At 33.4% G+C, this 17,133-nt stretch overlaps 1 protein-coding gene and 1 long non-coding RNA gene across 2 annotated transcripts in view; one reads left to right on the forward strand and one right to left on the reverse strand.

Moving 5' to 3' along the window:
* LOC118264509 (uncharacterized) overlaps window positions 1-17,133 on the forward strand; it is a 94,775-nt gene that overhangs the window by 3,698 nt on the left and 73,944 nt on the right. Inside the window, exon 2 of the mRNA XM_035577034.2 lies at window positions 14,018-14,215. Coding sequence (XP_035432927.2) covers window positions 14,113-14,215 — 103 coding nt within the window. The 5' untranslated portion in view covers window positions 14,018-14,112. The remainder of the gene's footprint in view (window positions 1-14,017; window positions 14,216-17,133) is intronic.
* On the reverse strand, window positions 15,056-16,073 carry LOC126912482 (uncharacterized). The gene is made up of 2 exons (XR_007707184.1): window positions 15,936-16,073; window positions 15,056-15,826 (listed from the first exon to the last, which is right to left on the reverse strand). It is a non-coding gene; the product is annotated as an uncharacterized LOC126912482 (long non-coding RNA).

Below are 17,133 nucleotides of genomic sequence, written 5' to 3' on the forward strand. Positions count from 1 at the left end.
CTGCAACGAGATATATCGGTAAAGGATTGGAGCAAAATGTAAATCCGTTCATTCAAGTGTAGGTAATTAAGCTATTTTCAGTGGGTTGTTTAAATTGGATGAAAGGTTTTGTGTTATAAAATATAATTCAGGCAATAATAATGTCCCTTGAAATATTTTCTTTGTAAGTGTATTTTAAAGTATTGGTACTATCGTCATGAAAAGCCTATAAGTGACCACCGCTCACCAAAAGCCTCTTATCACGGATAAGGTTCATTGACTATAGGCTGATAATAATATAATTATCTTAAAGTCTGAAATAAATAACAAACTACGTTATAGTGCATGACTGACACATTTCACATCATCCTATGTAATCAAAGTTTCTATTAAATTACCAGAAATATTTAAAAAAAATTATAAGCAACAAGTACATTTCCCAGAGGAGTAGAAGTAAGTCTATTGCGAACACTTTTTTTTCATAGCCTCCTCAGAGAGAAAGCTTTACCGTGAACACTAGACATTTTCTGTGTTGCTCGTTTAGATATTGCACTAATAGCCTCTATCTAACTAAAGAAATCAGGACACTACCCATGTAATCAAGTTAAAGAAATGTGAAATCAATGCTAATAAGAATAAGAATCAAATTAAAGAATGAAGGTGAACACGAAAAGAAAAGGAATTCAAAGATTTTAATCAGACTAAAATAATTTGTTGGCATCGCCAGGAAATATTCAAATCAATCTGATTACCTGAGACACTAAGACTTTTAGTCTTCAGACGTCTCATGAATATTTAATTCTGAGGAATACTTGAGAATTCTAACGTCTCTCTGTGTAATATATTTTTCCTGGGAATGGAAATCAAGTCTATTAACGTGTGAGGATCAAAAATAAGCCTATTACCTTTGTACGAAGGCATCGTTTTGATATTTTGATTGACAGGTATTTGAGGTGACTTACTACATTGATGTTTTCAGAAAAATGTTGACAACATTGTGATTTTATGAGTATATTTTTATGAGTTACTTAGTTATGAAACGTATGAAAGTAGAAGTATTTTCTTTTTTGGAATCTATTGCGTGGCTTTATATCACAATTATTTTTTAAGTATTTAGTTTTTTCCTATATTCTTAACTGTTACTCTACTAATCTTAGAGTGGGGCAACGTTTTAAACATACAAAAAATAGTAATTAGTTAGCCTTGTTTTCTGGGCCCAGACTGGTTTTCACACAAGTCTTCCAGTCGCCAAGACTCAACGGTATATAATTTTTTCCTTATCTTTTAATAATATATACTGATTTATTTCGTTGCGGGTTCCATGATAGATCCAAAATACATAGGTATTCACGTCTATAGGACGCGCCAGATTTCACTGTTCCAGAGTTTTCAGGGTTGTATCTACTGATCCTGGCTTACAGGAGGTGCAATGGTTGTAGGAGGTAGTGGTGGGATTGTCCCATTAAAAAATAGACTCATCTTTGTACATAAACTCGTAACATAACTTTTGAGACACTGTTACATCTTAATCTGTACACTACCTAACCCTTCGCGTAATAAAATATGTAATGTTATGTTACATTCTCCTAGTATATTACATGGTTATGTATATGTAACACAATTATAAGGGTGTGTAGTATTCGGGGGTTGCATACGGAAGCTAAATGGGCAACTGCTGTGACAAGCGAGGGTGTTCACGTGATGTATGATGTTTTGTTATTATTGTCGCTTGGAGGAAGTAGGGGGCGTGACTGTGGAGACTTTATATTACAAAAGAGTTTGGTGAAGATTTGTTTTAAGAAAACTATACAAGATAGTGACTCTGACAATGAAAGTGACTGCAATATTATGTAATACATTTTATGTTAGTGTCAACAGCAACTGTTGTTACGTTATGTCTGTCTGTAAGCGGTTACTGTAATCTGAGTAAAGTGCAACTCCTTCGACATTGTGTGTGCGTTGCCAACTATGTAGGATATGGTATTTTGACTAACTTTTGGTATTTTAACTGACTTTGACCTGTGTATACATGATATGTTTGTGCGCGATTATCTCGGGTTTGGCTAAACAGATTTTCAGCATAGTATTTATCAGGCTTAAAAAGTTTTAGATATATTTATTGACTTGAAGAAAGAAGTAAAGAAAATTGAAGCCGATTTCCTTTTTAACGTTTTATGTAGTTTCCTGTCGTGGAAAATATCATATCAGCAGAAGTCATCATTTTTCTTATGCATTTTACAAAAATAAAAAGCTTTACGAATACTTTTGTTACTGACCAAAATCTACCACTTTTAATACACTTACTCGGCTCTGAAATTTAAACTACCGGCCGTAGCGGCGAGCAGTCGAAAGTCAATGTTTCAGCCATATTTCATGAAAACGTTGCCTCTAACCGTTTTACTAGATTTTATGGATCAGAAACGATAAATTTCAATAAAACTCTTGTAAAGGATTTGACAATTTAATTGTCCTTACGAGATTGACAAACAGATTTTATTTTTATACTAGCTACTTCCCCGCGGTTTTAACCGCTCTGCTTGGCTCCTACTGGTCATAGCGTGATGTTTTATAGTCTATAACCTTCCTTGATAAATGGACTATTCAACACAAAAATAATGATTCAAATCGGACCAGTATAGTTCCCGAGATTAGCGCGTTCAAACAAACAAACAAACAAACTCTTCAGCTTTATAATATTAGTATAGATAGTATAGATAACAGTTGTAACTATGGTTTCCGCATTAACCAATTTTTTTTGAGGAGCGTAAATCATCCAGAGTCTTCTCCCGCCTTGATCGAGGCGAGAGGGAGTGTCAGACTTACTGACTAAAAACCATCCCAATCTTACTCCTGTTTTTCGAGCTGGAGCCCCTGTAAAACCATTAGGTAGTCCGTATCTACGGCCCCATTAACCTATACATAATTGAAAAAACAACATCAAGTTTACCCATATTTTCTTGTCTCTTGTAAACAAATCAATAAGTATTCAAACTTTATACATAAACAGCTCATATTATATTAATAACAATTTGCTTTTTATACCTACAACGAAGAATAATAATAATCATAATCCGTACATTCTTGAATATTTGCCAAATCTAAATATGTAGATACATATTTATTTGTTTTGTAAATAAAAACTTTGTTTTCACACAAATACAAAACAAAACAAGTAAAACACTACATTTGAGACTAACTTTCTTTATGTATTGTGATTTCTTTCTGTTCGTAGTATTTTTATGTATTACAGCTATAGTATCTTATTTTAGTTTTTTTTACTTGTTTGCACTTGGCAAATAATTTACACTTTTTCGGTACAAATGTTCAAAGAGTAAAAAATGCGCCTCTTTCTATTTTCCAGCATGCAGTTCCATCCTACAAACACGTTGCCAATTTATTGTCTACATTTTGATGTACCACTTTTTGTATACCTACCTCTATACTTATAATCTCCTATTTGTACTTGCTTCATGAAACTATCTTAATAATGCCATAATCTAAAGCTCTCTGTAAAGGAGACCGTTACTTTATCAATAGACCACCACGAGCGCATCAATGTTAAATTTTAAAGAAATTTGGTACTGAAAACAGAATTTTAAAATTAAATTTTCACTAAACACGGCTGACTAGTAACAGAAAATAATTTAACTTTGACGATTTGGATTTAAAATTATATATTCAACTATTTTCATATAGAATATAGAACTTTAGATCTTTAAATTTCTCATAAAATATGAAAAGAGTCAAAATTGGAAACTAAAATTCCTTTTTAAAATTTAATACCTATAACATTTTGCTGGTTCATATTTTCGACTAAATTTTAGGAATACTTTATCAAAGCAAGCAATTTTGAGCTCTTAATATCACACTTATTAAAATTCACAAGGGTAAGCTTACATTAAAATATAATGAACGTGTAGAGGAATCAACGAGGGGTAACCCTTCCAGTTTTCCTTATTTTTATTCTATGAATAATGCTAGACATTAGAGTCACAAAGAAGTTCAGGAGTAACACAATTAATTCAAATTCTTTTGTTCCCTCCCCACTCTTGTTTAATCCCCATGTATAAAACAAGAATCACAAGGTTCCACAGAAAGCGACATTAATTTCTTCTTTCCCAGAAAATAAAAGAATAAAAAAATACCCGTCCTTTAGGGTTGTCAGTCAGCGCCTGCCATTTTATTACAATCCTTGAGCTTACTCGGTATTAAATCATTGTTGATATACAACAAAAAATAGAATTTTCTTCAGCAAATATATTATTTTTCTTGGCATTCCTAGCAGAATTACTTATTAGTTAACTTTAATACTTACTCTAATACAAAAAGAGTTTCTTTTTGCCCACAATTCACTAAAAGAAATGAGGCATTAAACACAAAAAAAAAATGTAAACGCAAACAACAATTATCTACGTGAGTTAAAGCATCACATTAATAAAACGTTTAACGTAACTGAAAACATATGTAAGCAATTACATTTAACCGCTAAGCATACATCAAAAAACGGAGTATGTACAGAGTAAATAGAAACTTCTTTACGCTTACGAAAATACTTACCTATGTAAACCGCAAAATTATTTTCTGCGGAATCAACTAATTTACTTCGGTGGCGCTGAATTCCACGACTCGGGGCCCACAAAAAAATAACAGAACCAAGTAAAATAAACATCCAAAAATACACCGTACACTTACGGAACCAACTGTGTTTACGGAACACACTCCTCCCATAAAACTCATCAGAATAAATGAAGGCAATCGCAGGAGCTACTCACTTTTATACGAACGAAATGGTTTAACGTTGGTCACAATGAATGACTTTTTATATATAAAGGAATTGGGAGTTTAATTTAAGGGCTGCTTTGCTTTTATTTGTTTACTTATATAAGATGTAACGATATTAGTTCGGGATATTTTTAGCTCCTTTTATTAACATCGTAAATTATTTGCCAGGAGCCGCAAGCGCGACTCTTCGACTGTTATGTTGTCTTTGAGGCGTTATTGAGTTTTTCGGCTTCTTATTACTTATATTATTACCTACAATCTTATCTAAGAAAGATATCAAAAAAGCATTGCTGGGGTAGGCAGAGGTGCACATTGCGGCACGTAATGCCACAATACAATGTACATCCACTTTTCACTATTTGAGATATAAGTCTCTTGGAATATATGGGGTGAGCCTATTGCCATATACTGGGCACAATTCCAGACTCTGTGCTACTAATGAGAGAATTTCAAAATAAAAAAAAAATCCAACAATACTTTGCGCGACCCGGGAATCGAACTCGAGACCCCTTGTCCGGCAGCAATCAACGAGGCAACATATCAAAGCTCAATCTAATATTACGTAAAACGCTATTTATCACTGCTAACAAAAAAGAAAATTAACATTAAAAACAATCCATTTATGTAAGTAAGTACCTAAGCAAAGTAAAGCAATTTGTACCCCAGAGCGGACCTTTTTAATGCTACATCACATTTTCACAGGAACTATGGCAACCTTAAGGGTTTTCCCTTTCGTTGTGTTTATATTAAAGTTTATACCGTGTTTATATTGTGTGAGTGTGTTTAGCGGTTCGCTCGTAGACGTGTTTTGAATAATAAGTGGTATTTCAATTAGAAAATGTTGATCGCTGAAGGGTTTAGTTTCAGAAGATAGGGGCGTGAAGATGTTTCTGTCTAAGTGAGTGTAACTTTAGTTAACATAATATTGTATTATGTTACGTGTTTTCCTCAGGGATAGCTAACTAGTAGTTCGAATTAGTTGAGTGGTCGCTACAACTCTACAAGATATAGTATTTAGATTTCCCAGTCGGATAAAGTAAGTTTAGTATCCGTATTTTATTGTTTTTAAAGAAATGACGACCCACACTAGGATTTTCTACTGTGACGTGTGTGCGTTTACAAACATACAATACACAAACACATGAAACCCAGACCCGAAGCAACAATTTGTGGATCATACAAAGAGTTGCTTTGACCGGGAATCGAACCCGCTACCCGTTGCACGGCAGCCATCAACCGTGCAGTCAAATGGTAGCAGGTTCCCCTTTATTATATAGAACGCAATAACCAACAAAAAGTGTGTAACACATTTAATATGTATGCGTTCTACTTACCCCTGCAGGTAAATAAAGGAGAGACATTATATTTTATTTCCTTCTTCAAAACCGCCTCACCCACATCCCACGACAAGTAAGGGTACAAAAATAACTTCATTTTCCACTTAACATTTGGAGTTTCCAACACATTAATTATGAAAGATGCATTATCTTCCTGTGTAACTCTAATCTACGTTAATTAGTGAATTTTATTTTATAAGATTTAACACTGTGAGGGTTGAGGGTGCATAAATAACGAAGAGTTCCGAAGCGCTTCGGAAACTCTTGCCTGGGAGGGAAGTAATCTAATATGTATAATATCGTTAATTGAGAATTCTGAGAAGGACCTTTTTGAAACCACGTAGTATATTATACGGATGGGTAGGTAGCTTTAGGAAGTAACCTCGGGGATAAGTTCTAGAATTTACAACAGTTAAGTATCTTTTGAAATTGTATATCTGTTTTATGTTTGTAAAATGTAGAATTCCATTAGGTGCCTACGTAAGTATTGTGCTTACCTTTACAAACACCAGTAAATGGTCTATTTACTTATGAAAAGTTTAGTAGGACAGCAATAATTACGATGTCCTTTATACAATATACTATCTAGTCTACATTTTTGATGGGTATAATACCTTTTACATACAAATAAGCCTGATGGATTATGTTACGGACAAAATGTATTCACAAAACACGAAGCGTTGTTTACGTAAATAAGGCTGTTTCTAAGTAGGCAAACCAATAAAATATGTAGCAAATTCTCCACGATCGACATGTAAACTAAAGGATAATAAAATTTACATAAAACAAATCCAGGTCTGCTTTAAACTAGGCCACGCCCATTAAAGACTACAAACTTTCTAGAAACATCTGTGAAGTTAACTGTCTGTAACCAAATTGTTCTTTTAATAGTCTGCAGAATCGCCCTCTTTTGTTCCTTCACTAAACCAGATATACGGACGAAATTGGGAACAAACTGTTAAAGTGGACTATTCTGCAAAATTTCGTTTTGCATTTTTATTTTTCTTATGATATTGTCGTGTAGTTCTGTGCTGTACCTTGTTATTTGCTGAGCGCTGGCATTAAAACGTGTAATGCCTACATTCTTGCATCTTGAGAAAAATTTAACCTATTTCGAGGAAACATTTCTAGCTTACGATGCATAAGTACTGGGTTTAAGATCTAGAAAATCTTGTTATTGTATTACGTTCGTGATTTTATTGTATTGTAGGTATTAGTAGTGATTTGTGTAGGTAGAATAAACTGAGGTCATGATCCGAATGATCCGAAACGTATACTTGTAATATTAATATAGATATTAGCTCACAAAGCCTTATAGATCAGAGAACAATGTATAATTAGACCTTTCACAAAATAATTATGTCCTTGGTCATAAAAGTTAAATGTTAAGTAGAAATTAATAAACCCCTGGTGTTATTTAAAATTTAATTTTGTTTTAGTCGGAATTTTAATTCGGGATTACATATTTTAACGAGTAATACAATGCAGGTGCTAAGTATTATTTAATATCAGTACATTGTGTAGGTATTTCTAGTAACACGTCATGTCAGCACTTTGACCACAGAAATCGCATTAACCACATGATTGACGATGTCAATACAAACAACATAATTATTAATTGTGTTGCTATTTATTTAATTACATTATTAATTACACTGTCATTGTCACTGTCATTAAATATGTATGCCATTTAATGTCAGAAATATAAAAATGTAATCGTGATCGCGGTTATAAAGGTTTATTTAATTTTATTAATACGATTGAGCCACACTAGTTACTTTTTTATTAAATTTTACTTTTTACAAACTATTATTATAGTAGTTATTTCTGCTGACTCGATTCCTGGATCAGGCAAAGTATATCCGGGCTTTTCTCTGTTTTTTTTAAATATTCTCTGTACTAGCACGGAGTCAAGAATTGTGCCCAGTATATGGCAATAGGCTCACCCCCTATTACATGGGACCTATAACACAAATGATGAAAAGTGGGTGTACATTGAATAGCGGCATAAAGTGCCGTAATGTGCACTGCTACCTACTCCTTCGGATTTAAAACGCGTGACGTTGCGTATAAAAATAAAATAGTATACAAGAAATATTTTTTCAAGAGAATTATTAACTTCTTTCATGAAAAACTAGTGTGTAGGGTGTTCCACAAATGTATTACGAAAAATAAATCCCATATACTGTTTGTAAAATATTATTCTTTATCGAGTTTCCAGTGGAAATATCGTAGGAACTGCGTCGACGTGACGGTACCTAGCAATCCCAGCTTTACAGTTGCCAACATGCATCCGTTGGTTCCTCTCACTGTCATATTTTATTGTTGAGTTTTAATGTTTTATTCTGTGATACGTTGTACGACTGCAGGATTTATGTAACTCGAAAATCATGTTTCAGTAACCTTTAGTCTACAACATACCTACTGAGGATTATCGGGGTTTTTAATTTGAATACTTTTGGCAACGATTTTAAGCTCGGTATATGTATAACATACTCAATGCTCACTTATACCATGAATAGGGAAATGTAGTTTAAGTCATGCGAAGGTAGTTTTCCATAGACCGTGGAAAATTGCTGCCAGCCTTCTGGGCACTTTTCCTATTTACGTCGACGACGTTTTGATGCTTTGTAAATAGCAAATAATTCTTAGTTTAGTTGTAAATATTATGCTATAGTATATTGAAAGCGAATAGTTGTCTAATCTGAAAGCTAAATGATCACACACGCACCTAAGTGTGTCCCATTGAGGGTGTTATTATGAAGGCAACACCACCAAAATAGAAATTTTCACAAAAATGATAACTTAGGTATATATTTCACAAGCCATATATTGCGAGGCAGCAGCGTCTAAGACTTGTTCAGTAAAATATTAGAGGCGTATATTTTTTGAAACTCTGCCAGAAATAGGAAGTTAGTATAATCATGATGGATTACAAAAGTTATTGTGTGAAACGAGTTTTTCGATTTTGGTCCGAATGAAATGAAAGATGTCAAAAAACTTTGGACCATCGGGACGTTGTAATCGTGAAAAATTGGTTTCGTAAAGAAAAAGGGTTTTTTTAGATTATCCCAAAGAAAATTAAGGACTATCTGATTAGTTTTATATCAGTCTTAATCAGTATTTGAATAGGACGGTAAAAACTTCCAAAGAAATTTTAGGTTTATGTATAAAATTTGTTTTTTTTTTTGTGTAATTACAGAGAAGAAAGAAATATCGTCGAAATTCCTAGAATTATAATTTAACATTGTAAGGGTGTTTTTCCACCAGTGATACTACGAATATGTAATAGCTAAGCTGTGAAACTATGGGACCGTTTCCACTGATACTAAGCTGTACGCGGAATATGCGGAGCTCGTGAATAGTATCTACATCGGTAGCGATAGCACGCATCCATAGCAGGTATATTTCCATATAAAAAAACATAGCTTAACTGAGTCCGTTTCCACCAGTGCTTAGCTATGTGTACCAATGAATATGATTGGTCAAAGCCAAACGCACACATAGCAACGTAACATAGAACATCTCTGGTGGAAAAGCAACTTAAAGAATTTAACATAATATGTATGTATCATGTTATGATATTCAATGGAGGACTTTTCACAAGTCGAAAACATGATACTTTATTCCCGAAAATAGATTAAACATAAAGTCTCATATAACATTGCTTTGTTAAAGGTTTCTCGTACTAGGAATTACTTCACACAGTAATATGAAACAGTAATTATGAAAGGCGGTAATGATAATAAATTAAATACACACTTACGAAGAACATAATTAGGTTTGTTTTACCTTCAAATATTAAATTCTCCGCTTTACTTTACAAGTTCTCATTAAAATAAATTCCAATTTAGACGTTCGTGTACCTTTTGTAAACTAACCTAGTTTTCTTAACCATTACTGGGTTCCGTAACGTGATATTTTAGGTATATGAGACGCGCGCCGTAATGGATAAGTAATTTTCACGTCAGCGAAAATATCAGATTCTGCTAAAATTAAGTGATTCGTATTTTGTTTGTTTGTTGACATTATCTTGTACCTAATTCTGTACAGTTTGAAAAGAAAGGAATTATAATTTCTAATAGAGCATTGTACTGTAGACTTTACTTTTGTTTTACAATGTAATTATGGAAATTAGTCTATTTGGAAATCTTTCTTGGATACTTGTATAATATTTTTATTTTATATTATTATACGCCGGTAACCGAGCAGACGGATCCACTAATGGTAAGCAATGGCCGCCGCCCATGTCACCCGATACACCAGAGGCATTACAAGTGTGTTTTCGGGGGTTAGGAATTTAAGGGTTGTTGGGGAATCGGGGATTGGAAAGATTGGAGAGAGGAGTAATTGGCGCTCCGGTAACCTCACCTCCGGTGTCCTCACTCACACAGCGAAACAAAACAAAAGCGTTGTTTCGCATTGGTTTTCTGTGAGGCAGAGATATTACTCCGGTTGAGCCGCCCCATTGGTGCCGAGGCATGGCTCTCCCACACTTATATTATAGTTGTACAATTGTACATATGTATTGTATGTATTTATTAAATCCATTTCTAGGAAAACTTCACTTACGTATAAAAAAAATATACGTAAGAAGTAAAATACATACAGATAAAGATTTAAACCAAACTACTTATTTATATAACACAAAAAAGGAAACAAATCAACGAAAATATCATTTCGGATAAAGCGAACAAATGTTTTTAAGTTGCTCCTACAACTGATGGAGATTTAATATTAGATTGGATAAGGAAAATAGTAAGATTTACTGTTCTGCGAGTAGAAAATAATGCTGATATTATTCTCACGTTTATTATCCGACCGAGGAAGGCGCACCCGGATGTTTTCCTTTACTTACGGCCTACTTTCGAGATTTATTTTGTTTAATGGATCGCATAGTGCACGCTGGTAGTTCTTGCTTATGCTGTTAAGTTTATCATGGGATTTCACCCTTTCTTTCTGAAAGGGGAGTTCAACACAATCGCAGTTTCAAAAATTTAGACATAATATGTCTAATGTTGAAGAAGAGTGTATGAAGAGGCTCTTAATATATTATATACTATTGATCAAAGCCTCTTATCGTACGGAGAAGGTTTGAGCATTAATCACCACGCTTGCTCAAAGCGGGTTGGCGATTTAATACTTATAATTAGAAATGCCGTATATTTGTATTTGCTGTGTTAACGACTTATATTTATAAATCAAAACAATATTTACCCAGAAAATCAGGAAATAGCATTCAGACGAAGCAGGAAAGCTTTACCCTTTCGCAATACTGACTTTAGAATATTTTCGAAATCCAATCACACTTTAGTCAGCCGGAACGTAAAATTTCCCTGCCGGAGTCTGTGTTTCCTGAAGGCTTCAACCCTGGAATCTTTAAGTCGAGAGTGAATAGGTTACTTCTAGGTAAGCGCGCTCCATCGTCGACCGCATCGTCGCTTCCCATCAGGTGAGATAGTGGTCAAGCGTGAACCTATAGTTAATATAAAAAAAAAAAAAAAATTTGATAATGGTTTCTCGTAAAAAAAAACACATGTCTGCCAAACTAACGTTTATACGATAGCTGTTTTCAGTTCACAATGTGTTTAATGAACTCATTCTCTTAAAAGCAAGTTGCCAGCATTTGAATTGTAAAGCTGGAAACTGTGACCAATAAAAACTGTTCACTCGACGTAAACACACCATTACACATAATTAAATAATATTCAACTTCTTGCTTCACAGTCTTCGTTAATCCCCCACAGTTAGGACATTAGTTTGCAAACTATTAACCACTAAATACCAAACTGTCTTTAATAACGCAACTTAATGAATCTCAGATTTATGCAACTGCTCTTAATTTTATAAAACAATTAACCCTGGTTGCGACTCCCATTAACATGAGATTTACATAGTTGGGAGTCTTTAAGCATTTATGAGGAGTAACTTGGCTTTATTTACCCGTTTCCCGGTCCCAACATATCATTGCGGCACATTAACTTCATTAACATAGTGTCCATGTGGTTTAAAATTGCCATAACTTTAAAAATATAACAAGAGAGTAAAGTCTTTATTTCTTTTACGCTACAATTAAGGTTGGACAATGAGCATCGTATTTAAAAAAATCCTCTTTTAGCCTGTTATGTACCTACATCAGACGTAATAAAGAAAATTCTAGTGACATAGTTACAATCAATTTTTATATTACACTTTATGTACATTGAAACAATTGTGGACTTAATGCCATTCACAATTTGGCATTATCTATCAGGTCAACCTTAGTGTGATACATAATCTAGACACGATTCTAATCTCATCATGTTACCTACTTACTAATAATTTCAAAATCCAAAAATCTTACATTACTTTACCCGACTAAATGCTTACACGTTGTAATTGAAACTACTCGGTCATTGAAGCAGCATTTTAAATAGTAATTATCTAGAGTTGTTAGTCAGTCAGTTTATGAAAGTATACTAAGCTATGTTTAATACTTATGTAGATACATGTGTTAATATTAGTCTAGCCCATAACTTGGATGTCAGCAATCATGCTAGCGGCTATTGACCTGAAGCGAATGCCTAGACCAATGCCAATCGGCTTCAGTTTCAATAATCATGTTTGATTTGACTATACGGTAAGCGCAGTGATTTTTTTTTAAACTTGCCACACTCTAGTCTTTTCTTCTGTGTCGTGGGTGCCTTTATAACCATACAAGTTCACATACACATTACACTCAGACCCGAAACAATAGTTTGTGGATTATACAAAGAGTTGCTCCGTGTGGGGAATGAACCCGCTACATGTTGCGTGGCAGCCGGTTGCCCAGCCACCGCGCTAACCAGTCTTTGGAGTCTAGATTAATTATCCTTTGCACAACGTATTACAGCTTCAAATCCTGAACAAATATTTTTGGATCTATATATAGTTATTTCAGATTTAGGTTTGACGTAAATGTATATTATTAAGATATATTGGGGAAGCCCTATTAAGTATAAAGAGCGAAAATACTATTTATTCTGGCTTCATCTTATAGGTACTATTTTTAGAAGCTAATATAAATCACTCTCACATTAAGATTACGAACACAAAACGATACAAATAATAAAAGTCTAGACACTAGACTGTTCTTAACGATCAAAGGGAAAGAATAAATAAAATAACTTAGCTAGAATTTGAGGCTATATTAGATCAATTTCAGGTACATTTTCTCAGTACAACAATACTATCAGTCTTTATGAATCATATATCCACTTCAAGGCTGTATTCATAGAAAAAAATGAGTAACATCGATCATCGCGTTAGCTCAGTACGTGTTGCCCATTTAGAACCTTTATAACTAGGTTTTCTTGTGGTGTTTTCCTCCCTCCCTAATGTTCGGGAAACTGTTTAGAAAGTTTTAGAGGAAATTCTTTTGTTTCAAGGTCAAGCGTACTTGTATAAGTTTTTGGTAAACGTGTTTTTTGTATCATTTTCCTGTACTTTGTTGGGTAACAATAATGTTTTTTTGAGAGGGGAAAATCATCCAGGTGACTTCGAGGCAAGAGGGAGAGTCAGATTATTACTGACTAAAAACCACCCTTGCCTACTTACGAGCCGGAGCCCCGGTAAAAGCACTAGGTAGTGCACAGCTCCGGAGTCACAATAAAGATAAAGCGAGTTTACCTAAATAGGAAACTGTAATTTAGTGACTTCATTGTTATTTGAATAAGACTTATTTTGGTTTCTTACGAAATAATAGAGTTGAATTCTTGAAAGAATATTGTGATTCTTATTAAAGTTGCGTATTGTATTTTTCCTGTACTTTCGTCCATTACCGACACTGTTAATTTAGGTTATCATTCAGGTTATCCATATTATAGCGTATTTTATTCTTGTTATTTTGATTTTTTATTACACAAAATAAACATACTCAATATTAATTTCCTTTGTTACAGATCCAGCCTAATTTCGTATGATATTTCGAAAATCTCCATCGTCCAAAAACAGTGCAATATGTTGTTCAAAACAGAACTAACAAGAGTTGCTTCTCATGTGCGGAACTGACAGTGTTCACCAAAATATGGAGAGGAGAGCGGGTCTTGTGGTCGTGTTGTGGGTGGCCATATTCCCTCTGTATAGAGCTGATAATCTTGGTAAGTGAAACTTTATAAATACTTTTTAATTGTTTTAAACTCAAAGTAACTCATAATATTCAGAAAATAGAAAAATCATAATCTTAAAGTCAGATGACTTAAAACAAGAATACTTATGAAATATCGAAAATCGCATTAACTTTCTTAATAACAATATCAAATTTCCTAGTGCCACATCTATAATATAAAAATGAATCATAGAATGTGTCGAATAGATTGTTCGAAAGTATTTGTTTCCGTAAGAAAATAAAAAATACGCGTTTTAAAATAATCTACAAGACGGACATTAAAGTAAAACTTAGTCGTCTACTCTATTTTGTTTCTTCAACATTAAATTAACTTTAAAATAATCAGCGTAATGCACTTCTTATATCAACACATTATTACGGAACCTTTTAGAAAATGTAAGCGTAACTGAAAACTAAACTTAGTTCACTATTTCTTGGAAATTCGTTCAACTAAGTTAAATATAACTCGAGCACTGTATTTCTTATTACTACTCCTTTTAATATAAATATTGCATCAATTTCGTTCCAACTATATTGCATTCCGATGTGAGGCCAAGGATGCAATTGAAACTTCGAAAATAAAGAGCAAATAGGAAATGAAATGTTCACTCGTGGACTTTTTTATTAATTTCAACTAGCTGACCCAGCGAACTTCGTACCGCTTTCGCGTAGCAATGATGCTCTGCTTTATTTTGTATAGCTGAGTTATGTATGAGTCCCTATTCAATTTGAATTGGAATCTATAAATATCCTCCATATAAAAATGAATCCATAATTTCCTGATCTCACTATACCTGAAAAGGACTTTACTAATTAAAAAAAAAACTAAATATATTTTCATAATAGTGTTTATTTCATAGGATTCAATCATTTCGCTGTTCTGCAGGCGCCTTATCGGCTCTGATGACAATTTTGTGATTATCTGATGGCATGCGGTCTAATGCATTTGTGAATGTCTAATGCATCGGTCTAATGCAACTAATTCATTGTGTTGAAGGAAAAATGTTTGAAGTTGTTCATCACAATGGATCTCTTTACTGAGTTGTTGTGTGCGCAACGCTGATCGACTTCTCTTGCTGAATTGTCCATAAAATATATTTGCAAAAATGTATAGTCTTCAACAGGCACTGGCAATAAGGAACCTGTTTGATGATATATTTGAATCCCTGAATCTGCAAGAATATAAATATGTATACAGGCAATTGTATAGCAAATTGTACCACCATGTGGCTCGCAAAATACTGCCACAATACATTACATCATTTCAAATTAAAACTACTTTTAACCTCGACATTAAACAGCCTTCCACGGCAGCTTTAGGTAGTAGGCTTTACCAAGAACATCTTGCTCATGCCACTATAAAATACAACATGTTATAAATGTTGCTGATTAAGTCTTCGGATTATAGACTATTATTAGTAATTTGATTTATTGTTTACAAAATAAACACATCACTGACTCGACATATTTTGCACCAGCTACATGGTTTTAAAACTAAAAAAAAATTGTCTCGTATAACTTTTGTTGCCCCAAATGATGTCGAGTTCTGCGGCCTCTAAGCTTGTACGTCTGGTTGGTAGCATTGTTAAAAACGAAATTCCAACTGAAAATAAAAAGCTCTCATACATTTTCTGCATAACCGTGTATACCAAATTGTAGTATTGTGTAGTCACCAAAAGTTACTAAAAATCAATATGAAGATGTGAACTTACCTTGATTAACAAACACTTATTAGCAAATAAAAATCTTCTTAGTCTTTAAAACTCGAAGAAATATTAAGATAATCTCTCAGAAATATTGAAAAATATACATTTAATTTTGCATATTTTAAAAAACGCGCAATACGAATGTCAATGTCATTCACACCAATAGACTATATTGAAAGAGCATCGTTTGTTCGAAAACGTGAATAGAAACTTTAATTTACACAAAATAAATTTCTGAACACACGCGTAACTGTTGATAATTTGTCATTATTTCTGAACGCACGCATAATTAATATTTGAGGAATTTCTATTAATGCTTAATGCACTTTTCAACATTTTCAATAGATTAAAAAAAAATACAGACAATTGTTTATTCACCCTTTTCATAAATGTCAATCATTATTTACAGAATTTGAATTTAGAAACAACAAATATTTGACATGTACAAATGAAAATTTATCGAATCTAGCTTTTGCCCGCGACTTCGTCCGCGTAGTGGTGTTAGTGGTCAAAATGCTGCCGTATGTCATCTAAAATGTGAATTACTTGAGAATATGTTACTGTTAGCATTTTTAAAGATATGTATTCCAAAGAAACCACGACCGCCGATTCATCATTTTATAATCATGATGAAAAGTAGCCAAGGTTATCTATATTATTATCCTTTAATTTCCTATATATTGCCTATCAATAAAAAAATACATTGTTTCGTTGTTATATTCCAAAAAAAAAACATTCGTGCAAGCGTAACCTCAACACAAATAGGATTACTTTCGCATTCATAACATTAGTATGGTAGTAGGGATATTGGCGATTTAAATAAGTATATGTGTATTTAAATAAGAATCGAACGCGAGTGAAGCCACGGGCAACGTATTAACGAAAATGACGAATTTTCAAGCAAACATTAATCTCCTCTATCAAACATACTACGCCTTCTACCCTTTTTATTAAAAAGTAGCCTATGTTCTTTCGCTCCTCATTAAGGGTCTAAATACAAAATTTCACTGTTACAACTTTAAAAATGACGAATTTCCATATGACCATTCATCCCCTATTTTTACCCACTCTCCCCTATTTTTTTGCAATAAAAAGTAGACCATGTTCTTTCGTTCCTCATTAAGTATCTAAATACAAAGTTTTACTGTTACAGCTTTTAAAATGACGAATTTCCATATGACCATTTATCCCTTATTTTTACCCA

Source organism: Spodoptera frugiperda, chromosome 26, assembly GCF_023101765.2.
Source record: "Spodoptera frugiperda isolate SF20-4 chromosome 26, AGI-APGP_CSIRO_Sfru_2.0, whole genome shotgun sequence".
In the NCBI taxonomy this organism is placed as follows: domain Eukaryota; kingdom Metazoa; phylum Arthropoda; class Insecta; order Lepidoptera; family Noctuidae; genus Spodoptera; species Spodoptera frugiperda.